The sequence below is a fragment of the Sinocyclocheilus grahami genome, unplaced genomic scaffold (genome assembly GCF_001515645.1).
Source record: "Sinocyclocheilus grahami isolate Dianchi unplaced genomic scaffold, SAMN03320097.WGS_v1.1 scaffold626.1, whole genome shotgun sequence".
Taxonomy (NCBI): domain Eukaryota; kingdom Metazoa; phylum Chordata; class Actinopteri; order Cypriniformes; family Cyprinidae; genus Sinocyclocheilus; species Sinocyclocheilus grahami.
Window position 1 is genome coordinate 786,102 of NW_015505805.1, and position 11,627 is coordinate 797,728.

The window sequence follows — 11,627 nt, forward strand, 5'->3', positions numbered from 1 at the left end:
CCATGGCCTCCATCCGAGCCGCCTTCAACGGGCCATTTGCGCATAAGGAGAGCCCTGATCATCGCTGGATGGAGTACAAGGGGAAGATCCCTTATCCACGGCCGGGGACGGTAAGTTCTCAACTGGAAGGAATTATGTTTGGTAGAGTAGAGAAGATGATTTGTCATATTGAGTTGCTTTCTTTTGGCAACTTGAAGGACTTCAGACTGTTCAAACTGTAATCTTGGTGTTGTGAGCAAGATTTTAGATCTACAGTTGGTTCTGGATTGCAGATATGTTGGGACAGCTTGTAAACCATGTGGCCAGTTACTCCATGCACTAGCTGCACTACCTCAAGGGGGTTGTAAAAATGTCGGCAGGCACTCTAGGGGTCACGCGTCGGTGCGGTTAATGAAGTGGCTGGAGTGTGGACTCCAGTGAGGTCACCAATAGGAAGTCAATTATCAGGGCTGTGAGGTCTGCTCCATTAGTTGCTAAAGTCATAACCACGGATTGACCACAACTCTGAGGTGACCGTTAAACCCTTTCAAATTCTGGGGTTTAGTGACTAGAACAGGGGTGTCCAGACCTGTTCCTGGAGGTCCACTGTCCTGCAAAGTTTAACTCCAACCCTAATTAAACACACCTGAATCAGCTAATAAAGGTCTTCAGGATTACGAGATACTTCCAGGCAAGTGTGTGAAGTTTTACACAATTACGATCATGAACATATTTTAGACTAATTTCACACATAGTAGTAAAATGGATCTACTTGTGTTTATTTCATTCGGACACCATTCTCTTACCTTTGCGCACATCGTTTGAAGGTCACCATCTTTAGTGGTTTTACAAGGTAAAAGCTGGTAAAACCTTACCTTTGCACAGGCAAGGTTAGTAAGCAAGTTTATCATACTAGATCGTGTTAACGTGTAACATTCCCTACTTTGGGGGGACTCGCTAAACCGAATTGTTCATGACAACTGAAGATTCCTTAAAAACTGCATTTCGCAATATGGGTAAACAAGAATTATGATGTTCAATGCACTATGATCTCGAACAGTGGCCAAAATCCACATCTGCGTAAATGTTTTTGACTATTTTTACCTTAGTCTGGGACTGTTAAGCCAAATTCAGTCCCTACAGGGTTCCAGAATATAAGCTTAACTAAAGCTCCTATATCCCTTCAGTGTCCGAGTGAAACCTATGACCCTTTGCACAAGTCCACCCGAGATTTCCCAGATGATGTTGTGAGCTTCATGAGGACCCATCAGCTGATGTGGGAGCCAGTGATGCCCATTCATAGGCGTCCCGTCTTTACTCGGATCAGTGCCCCCTACAGGCTGAAGAAGCTCGTGGTTGATAGGGTTGATGCAGAGGACGGCCATTATGATGTCTTACATCTTGGCACAGGTATGTTGGAAAGTGGTAAACAAAAGATCTACGTTTTCAGTGAATGGGATCTTTTATACTAGTAAAAAAGTGTGACAACTAGCGGTTGGTGTTAGCATTAGACCTAAAATTGCACTGCAAATATGGAAATCTGTAAATGCTATCAAAGACGACCTCTGTTCCCACGCTGGTCAGTGGTCCTGTTGCCTGGGATTATTCTGACATTCCGAGGAGCCAATGTTTCTTTTCCTGTCTAACATTTGTTCTCCTGGACTGGTGGGTGAATGCATGAACTCTGCCACATTTAAGTGAATCATTTAGGGCAAATAGATACTCTGTTCAGGATAAATATGCTTAACCGATGTGTACAGAGAGCCAACTCGCAATCTTACTGTGTATAGGACTAGAACAGTGTAACAGCTGTCAGCCCTCAAGGTGCAGCATAAATCCACATGCCGAAAGCCAGTGCTCACTCACCATGGTAACTAAGTACGGGTGCATTATGGGATATATTCAAAGATGGTGCAATTGATGGTTCAGGTTGAAGTTTGATGTGAATATCTGTCAATCGTTCTATCATTCAGTCGTCTTATATCTATCTGTCTGTCTATCTATCTATCTACCTATTGTTCTATCATTCTATCTATCGTCCTATCGTTCTATCATGTATCTATTTAACGTTCTATCTATAATTCTATCGTTCTATCTATCATTCTATCGTTCTATCTATCGTTCTATCTATCGTCCTATCTATCGTCCTATCTATCGTCCTATCTATCGTCCTATCTATCGTCCTATCTATCGTCCTATCTATCGTCCTATCTATCGTCCTATCTATCGTCCTATCTATCGTCCTATCTATCGTCCTATCTATCGTCCTATCGTTCTATCCTGTATCTATTTAACGTTCTATCTATCATCCTATCATTCTATCATGTATCTATTTAACATTCTATCTATAATTCTATCATTCTATCTATCATTCTATAGTACTATTGTTCTATCTATCTGTCTTAATCATGCATGGTAAATCTTCTGTATCTCCAGATGATGGCAGAGTATTAAAGGTGGTCTCTGTACCTAAAGAGAACTGGGAAACTGAAGAAATCATTCTAGAAGAGCTTAATGTCTACAAGGTAATTTAAAATGAGCTTAGTTTCTTCTCTCACTTGTTTATCGTGCCATCTATTGGACTCATGACCTCTGACCCTGGGCTCTTATTGGTTGTTGTTTTCATGTCAAGCGCTTCCCAAACAAAAATAACTCTTAAAGAAGAAAACCAGATTTCTCATGGCTGTCTACTCAAGTAAACAAACCCAGGAACAGGAGAGGCAGCGTTACACCAAGAATATTGTGTTTAGTGAACAAAAACATCATCTCATTTACAGTGGCGGCTCATGGGCTTTAAAATGGAGGAGGCACACTAATTGTATTGGTCTGGGATCCCTGCCGATTATTATTATTATTATTATTATTATTATTATTTGCGTAACCACTTTAAAATGGCTTTTTGGTTGCTTTTAGTCAGAACACGTAAAGAAAACGACACGCATACAGCAAGATAATATACCGTACTGACCCGAATATAAGACGTTTTTTTTTCTTGGAAATACATCTGAAAAAACGTGGTCGTCTTATATTCAGGGTCTTGACTTTGACATGTCAATAATATACCCACAACAATAGGTGGCGCCAAATGCGCATAAAACGCCATGAAATACGTAAATGCGTGTTGTAAAGATCGCGACCAAACTCCCTTTGTGATTTTAAAACGTAAGACAGATTTGAAGATCAAAAAAATCAAAAAGATTTGAAGACTACAGTAAGATTTAACTTCTACTGTTAATAAGATTTTGGTAGGCTACTATGAGATGGATGGCCTAAATGTCCTAATTCAGATGGGCTACCTGTTTATTTTTTAATGGTATATCAAAAAGTGTATATTTTTTAAATGTGATTGTTGGTGCAGTTTACCAGTTTTTACCATACTTTCAAAACAAAATTTAAAATAGGAAAAATATGCAATATGAAAATAATTGAAGACAAAATGTGTTTTACTGAGAAAAAACAAGATTTGGTTTTTAAAAAGCCTTTTTCCAAAAGGTATATCTGGAAAAAGGGGATAATGGATCTGAGGGTCAGTAACATCCTCTTGTGGTCCGCAGGCATGCCCGGAGACAGGATGTGAGGTATGGAGACCCCTGGAGCCAGTGTCAGGACATGAGAGACGGTAATAAATCACTTTCTGTTCACCTTACCACTTTCCACCTTCAGGTTGTAGATGATATTGGCCAGTCTTGAAAAAAAATGCACACTACTCCCTCTAGTGTACAAAATGGACACTAACACATGCTAAGATGTGTGCACCAGTTCAATATGAAATCAAAATTGATCTTGTTTACATTCTTAATACAAGTTTTTGGTCTTACTGTTAAAGTAATAGAACATTCCAAATTAAAAAATAAAAAATAACTTTTCGGGAGCTAAAAGTGTCCATTTGTCTCTACATGTTCAGAGAATGCTGAACTGAAGACAGTTTACGCTGTGGAGACAAACTCAACCTTCCTGGAATGTGTCCCACGTTCACCACAAGCCATGATCAAGTGGATAATTCAGCCAAACCACAGCCAAAGCAGCAAAGAGGTCCGTCCACATCCTGTTTAGAAGATTTAATCACGAAAAACCATGAAATAAGTGGATATACACTTAATTCATCCTCTTCTATTCTAACACAAACCCCTTTCTATCTCTCAGTTGGTTCCAGGTGAAGAAAATCTCATCCACATGCAACGCGGGCTCCTCCTCCAGCACTTAGCATTCGCTAATGCTGGCCTGTACCTCTGCGTAGCCTACGAACACTCGTTCTCCCGCACGCTAGCCCGCTACGAGGTCCACGTTATCCCCCAGAACCACATCTCGAGAGTGCAGAACACCCATCCCGGAAATCACGCAACCTCGCCACGGGCCTACAAGGAACTCCATCTAATGGGAACGTCTGATGAGTACTGTGAACATCTTTGGTACCTCGAAAAACGACGACAGCAAAAACTACGCTCGCTAAAGTTGAAGCAGGTGGCTGAAAATCGTAAAGCGAGTTCTATCTGGTAACTTCAGATTGGTCGTGGGCCCTGTGTCTCATCTGATTGCCCATTGAAGCAACATCAGCCTTAGAGTGGCTCCTTCTATGGGTAGATCTTTCCTTTGTGTAGACTAGCCCCAGGCAGCAGATCAATGGCACAGTCCCGGTGTGGTGGTAGTTGGGTGGCTGCCTGGTTGCTGAATACATCCCGGAACGCCTGGTATTCTCAACCGTGGTAGATGCAAGGTCTACAGGCTTGCAGGAAGGGGATAGTTGAGGCCTTGATGGAGATCCGGAAGATTTCATAATAGGTGAAAGACTGTTCAGATGGCAGCGCTCGCCCCACTGAAGAATCGCTCCAGTATTCCAATCCACGATGGGTGCGTGTTGAGTCATCCACGGGCATCCCAGGATGATGTCAGCCATAGAACCCTCCAGCACCAGAAAGGAGATTTGCTCTTGATGTAGATTCCGGATGCGGAGCGTGACGGTAGGTGAGCAGATGCGTCTGCGGCCCAGCGGCTTTCCTAGGATTCCGTTTGAGTTGAAGTTTTTGCTGTAGATCTAGGGAGATGAAGTTCCCCAAGGAACCAGAGTCAACATGGGCTTGCGTTGAAACAGAGTGTTGGGTAGTAGTTACCATAATGGTAGTACGAGTCAGAGATGCGATCATGGGTTGAATTTGAACTGTACTCACCGCTGGGCGAGGTGGATGGACAGGAAAGGTGGATAACAGGTGACCACTGGCTCCACAGTTCAGACATAATTGATTAGAGATTCTCCTCTGACGCTCCACATGGGACAGGCGATAGGTAGCCATTTGCATCGGCTCTGGTGCTGGAGGGGCGACTGATGGAGGAGCTGCAGTGGACTGATCCATTTCACATGCTGACATGCACTGTGAGAGGTGAATGGCCCGCTGAATAAAGTTCTCTTGCCCCACAACACCATCATAAATCTTTGATATTAGAATCAGCAATCAATCAATCTATATATACTACATTATATTTAATTTGCAATATTAGTGTTATTGTACATACGATTCATAGATTGATTAGTTCCTTTTAATACAATCGTAATTACTTATTACTTGTCAATTACATAATATTTAGCCTACATCTCTCCAGCTCGCCAAGACACTTCAAAAAAGTAAAATATATATATAAAAAAATCAAATAAACCCTAAATGCATTTGTTGATTATCGCAGACAGAAACAGGATGACTGCTGAGATGACAGCAACATGTCTCTAAAAGTGACTGAATTTTATTTACAAACTAACTGACACTTGAATTTCCTTCAGGAAATGCAAATATAAATTTACAGTGTTAAAGCAATCTGTAATAATCATACACTCTAAAAACAATGCTGGGTTAAAATCAACCATTTTGGGGTTATTTGGCAACCCAGTGCTGGCCCAGCACCTCTGGATAAATATCGGACAGAACACATGTTGGGTGTCACATACCCTGCGTTCCATTCGGAAGGGCTCATCCCTATTCTCTAATCCCTTCAATAGGTTTGCCCTCCAGAGTGAGAGCTTCGAAGGGTTGAAGGGTGTATAGGGGACCAAACAACTGTTCCTTGAAGTGCCCTTCTGCGTCATCATCACGTGCCCACACGGAGGCGCCGTCATCATGCAAAGAATCTGCGCAAAGGATCATGGGAGCCTGAAGTGTCCATCAGTTGTACTCTTCGAAATCCCTCATTTTGAAGGGCCCTTTGAAGTGGCCAGTTTTGAGCACTTTGGTTTAGAACGACCTTTCAATATGGCGGCCATGATTGTTTTCACACCAAAGTGCCCTTCGGAGGGCGATATATCCCGTTTGGAAAGCACCGAGAGTTTCCAGCCACGCCAGGTCCTGCAGCACCACCCATTTGTTCACAATCCCCGGAGTTTTGATTCACCGCACCTGCCTTCACCAATCAAGCCACCATTTATAAACCCTCACTGTGCACTTCCCATTTGTCTGGTCTTGTTACCTTATGCAATGAACCTGTTATGTTGCCAACTCTTCCGGCTTCACCAAGGTAGTCTGCTGGATTCACTAACAACCATGTCACCTCCTTTAACACACATAGACTGCTGTTGTGCTCACTGTGATGAGTTTTGAAAAAGTGACCTAATTATTGAGAAATTGGTCCTAGAGATTGTAAAAAAAAAATGTGTGTATGTAATGTGAATATATCAATGTACTGTACTGATAACCACCATAATAATACAGATAGAGACAGATAGAAGACCACATGATGAATCAGACTTCCACCAGCAAGGAACAGTGAATGTAAATGTTCTGGAAAGTGGTTTTGTGCCTCTCTGTGATGGTAGAGTGGGTGTGAACTTTTCAGGCACACCTGTAGAGGGAGCTCTCATGTTAGCTATATGGAAATGTTTATGCACTACTCACAGAACAAATGTTTAAACATACTTGAGGAAGTACTTAACATACTTTACTTGGGTCACAAAAAAACATTTCTGTTCTGTGTACCTCTTTGATAAAGAGTGACTAAGCTGTGGGCCTTATTAGCCATTATATGTTACTTGAAACCGAAGGACTGTTGTTAAATTACAACTATAAGAAACTTGTTAAAAATGAAAATAATTAGAGGTACGAAATGACATCTGTGTATATGTGGATTGTATTGTGATTTTTAAGCACTGTATAAACATGCATTAATAATATGATGCATTTGGGGGATGTTATGATATTACCTTAATAGAACAGTATTCATATCCAAACCAAGCTATAACACATTCATTTAGTTTCTTAGTTAATTCACTACTCAGCTCTAGACTAGAAAAGGCAGATGTTTAAAAGTTGTATAATAATCTTATAATATACAGGCACAATAGTATTAGCTTTTTCTCCAGAAACAAATATTTATGGCTTTATGGATTCGATTTTTTTCAAAACGCATTACTATGTGTATGTGGGATAAACTGTGGATCATTTATCATTGCTTTGGCAGAACATGCATTCAGTACATCTTTCCAGCTTTGGTTATGGGAAAGTGAGGACGGTTGCAACAATTTTTGCACTTCCTTCAGTTTCTCTAAGACTGAGAGTGTTTGTATTGGGAAGCCAAAATTTTGATTATATTAAACCCACTTCTGTCAGCTACTCACCCACACTGCTGAAACATGTGATGATATATGTACAATTTATACTTCAATAGTCAAAGTCAAATGTTGCCGCTGACCCCATATCAAGGAACTGTTGCAACAGTCCACAGCTTGGGCAGTTGCAGCATTCATTAAAATATAATACAATCACTCTTTAACACCATTTTGCAATTTCTGTGTTTTATTTGTGCACAGACATTGTCTTCACTAAGTTAAATTGGCTGTATAAAGACAAAGACTAGTAAATGAAAAAAAAAACATTTTCAAGTAACAACCATTCTTACTTTAGCTTCTGCCACGCCTACGTCATTTGTCATAACTCGACTCTTTTGTGAATGTGCGCACTGCAGTTGCCAGAAAAAGTGACAGTAATACCAGTAAATGAGCAGGAAAAGGAAAAACGTATGTATAAATCAAACCGAATGATCTGTGTGTGTGTGTGTGTGCGCGCGCGTTTTTGTGACAAATGAGGACATAAATTTGTATAATGACAAAGGTATGACATAGGTATTACAAGGAGAAGGTGACTTTTCAGGACATTACCCCATGTCCCCACTTTTCAAAACACTTATAAATCACACAGAATGGAGTGTATTGAAAATCTGAAATAGCACAACGTTTCCTGTAAGGGGTAGGTTTAGGGGTAGGGTTGGTGTAGGGCAATAGAATATACGGTCTGTACAGTATAAAAACCATTACGCCTATGGGATGTCCCCACTTTTCACAAAAACAAACCTGTGTGTGTGTGTGTGTGATGTAGCTTATGTGTGTGTGACAGGGAGAGGGTAAGACAAAAAGAAAGTAGTCCACATCAGATCAGCTATTTTCTTAAATTAAAAAGGGGAAGATACTTGACTATTGAAAGGGTTTCTTTATTAATCCATAAAATTACAATGTGGTTATGACAAGTTTTACATCAATGTTGTGATGAGAGACAGCATGCTGGGACAACAACATGTCCCTACACTGACAGCAACGATAAAACTTGCAATGCTATCTTGACACATGCTAGCTATTAATGTAGCTTATGTGTATGTGACAGGGAGAGGGTAAGACAAAAAGAAAGTAGTCCACATCAGATCAGCTATTTTCTTAAATTAAAAAGGGGAAGATACTTGACTATTGAAAGGGTTTCTTTATTAATCCATAAAATTACAATGTGGTTATGACAAGTTTTACATCAATGTTGTGATGAGAGACAGCATGCTGGGACAACAACATGTCCCTACACTGACAGCAACGATAAAACTTGCAATGCTATCTTGACACATGCTAGCTATTAACACTGATTAAAAGTATATGATTTTACAATGCTACAGTTTAGACAGTATTACAACAACTCATAAAAAATTACTTGTTTACTTTTTTTTTAAATAGCGCAAAGGTAGTAGATTGCGTAACAAGAGAGGTAACAGTTCACAAATCGCACTAAACGATTCATTTGTGAATCACACTGATCCGATTGCAGCTGTTCTTGATTCAACAAGATCACAACTTGGTTCATATCACAACATACCTGGGCTGATCTGCAGTGTGTAGAGTGACAGAATCTCCCTCCATCACTGACAAAGTCTTCATTTCACCTGCCACAACAACAAACACACCTGAAACACGTTCACACATGAACTTTTAACTCTGCAAGAACAGTATTTTAGACTGATTTGAGGATTGTTGTGGAAAACGCAGAAAGATGTGAAAAATCTGAAACTTTTACTAACAAAAGATTAAAGTGACTAAGTTTTGCCTAAGAAATTACACATTTATCTGTACATTAATATGCAATTCCTGTGAGTTTACATAACTGTAATCATTATTTTACTTGTGCAAGAAGTGAATATCTTAAAAATCTTAAATATTTACCACCCAAAAGCCAGAACCATAAACGCAGCAAAACTAAAATAAGAATCATATTGTTCAGCAGTTAGACGTGTCAGAAACTTCTTATACAAACTTATTCTTAAATGTAAACATTTTCTGTACATGAATAGTTATTTAGCATGCACTGATTCAATCAATCTCAGGTTGTGTCTCAGTTAACAGCACAATAATAATGGCCTTTGACTTTCTCCTCGCAGGACTCAAACCAACAACCTTCCAGTTACCAGCCCTGGATACCAGCTTTAGCCAAAGGATTATATAATCATTGATAATTTGACTCAAAATACAGTTTATGATGAAAAGGTCACCACATAATCTTGCACAAGTTTTGAGCAGAATGGACGTCAGACTGTGAGGTTCATACGGTTGGACAAGATATCCTTTACTCACAAACCAACCAACCACACACATCTATTAATAGACACACTATCAGGAACAAGTACCATTTGTTCATCCACCAGAATAAACCACATTCATCTAGTTGACTTCACTGAGCCAAATAGAGCTCAGACCACAACAGGTTTATGTTTGACTCACGAAATAAGCTGGAGAGAGAGCCTTTATATTTCTGACAAGAAACAGTGCACATGGGTTTTACATATGTGAAGGTTCATTATTAAGTCTGATTCTGAGTTCTGTCTTAGTTGTTTTTGTTTTTGTTGTCTATTGTGTGTGTGTGTGTGTGTATATATAGACACACACAGTGGGCTCATTGACTGACTAAATGTGCCCTACAGACTCACCTCCAGTGATTACAGTCTACTGACCCCTAGTGTTGACACAGAGGTTTTTATTTCCTCTGCTGCTTCACTGAAATTATGTGTCTGCCTTGCAGAGATGCTGATGTGTCTTCTTCACTAAAGAGGATGTACATAGGGACCAAGAGAGGTCATTACAGCGCGCCCAGGAATTTGTAACTGTATGTTATTTGAACCTACTTTTGATAGTTTTTTTCCCCAGTTTTTCTGAAAAGAAGGTTAACTTTGACTGAATGTCACATTATTTATTACTTAGAACACAGAGTTGTTGAAACCAGAGATTCACACTGGAGTCCATTCAGCATGCTCTTGTTTTCCAAATAAAACTGCTCAAACACGCAAACTTTATTCATACAGTCTTTGTATTTAATGGAGAAAACATAATGGAAATTTAACAAACAACCGAAAGAGTTTCAGTTTGTTCTTAAACGCTATGAAGTCAGTATGAGCTCGGCTGTACACCTCTGTTTATGATTTTGGCAGCTGTAAAGCAACATAAGTGCTGTTGACTGGACCAAGATGAAAAGTTGTACTCAACATGGAAGAGTCCTCCTCAGCATGCTGAAAGAGCAATGAGGAAAAGAGTTTTAGATAGATAGATAGATAGATAGATAGATAGATAGATAGATAGATTGATTGATTGACATAATGTACCTGTAATTGTTTTGGATCAAGATGTTGTTGAACAACTTGTGTCAGCTGTAGATCAGTGTTATGAAGTTGTTGTGAAAGATCTGCAGGCCTTTTATCTCTACAAGCACAAACCTTCAACAGTCCTGAGAATTCAATAAAACAATAAATGTTTATGCAATTACAACACTTGGAGATGGAGCCACAATACTGTATTTTTGAATGGGGATGCACAATATATCTGTATTATATCGGTTATCAATATCGGTTTTCAACTCAATCTCATGAGAAAACAAAACTATCTCAAAAGTGGCAATTTTGTATAAATTTGTATGATGTGATTTGTACAGTATGGAAACTAATTTCTTAAAAAAAAAAATTTTAAATATGAAAACACATGAATGAGATCGTACAAATTCATACGAATTAGCCACCACTTTGCCCAAATTTAAATTAGCTACAAATTGCCTTACGAGCGTGTTGGGTTATTGGCTGCTATTACAGATTTTTTACTTTATTATTATTGGCTGATATTTTATGTTTAATTGTGCATGCTCATTTCTTTATTTTGACATTTATGTTACATTTACTATCATCTAACGTTCAAGTTTATATTTCAAAACAAATGTAACTGAATGTTAAATTCAAATGTCAAAATCAATATAAACGATTTAAATAAATTTAAATGTGGGAACAAATTAGTTCAACATGGCCACAAATAAGTTATGAGAACTGATTTTTAAAATTTGTGTCCATGGTGTGTGTGTGTGTATGTGTGTGTATATATGAGC

At 39.2% G+C, this 11,627-nt stretch overlaps 1 protein-coding gene across 1 annotated transcript; it reads left to right on the top strand.

Moving 5' to 3' along the window:
* Positions 1 to 2: 2 nt before the first annotated feature.
* Positions 3 to 4,367, top strand: LOC107557965 (semaphorin-3D-like). The gene is made up of 5 exons (XM_016241561.1): positions 3 to 110; positions 1,167 to 1,389; positions 2,416 to 2,504; positions 3,534 to 3,598; positions 4,217 to 4,367. Exons 1-5 carry the CDS (start codon positions 3 to 5, stop codon positions 4,365 to 4,367), a joined length of 636 nt encoding a protein of 211 aa, XP_016097047.1.
* The last annotated feature ends 7,260 nt before the right edge of the window (positions 4,368 to 11,627 follow it).

Coding starts and splice junctions, on each gene's coding strand:
- LOC107557965 (XM_016241561.1), top strand. CDS start 3: ATGGCCTCCATCCGAGCCGCCTTCAACGGGCCATTTGCGCATAAGGAG. Junction 111..1,166: donor CTTATCCACGGCCGGGGACG/GTAAGTTCTCAA, acceptor ATATCCCTTCAG/TGTCCGAGTGAAACCTATGA. Junction 3,599..4,216: donor GTGTCAGGACATGAGAGACG/GTAATAAATCAC, acceptor ACCTCTGCGTAG/CCTACGAACACTCGTTCTCC.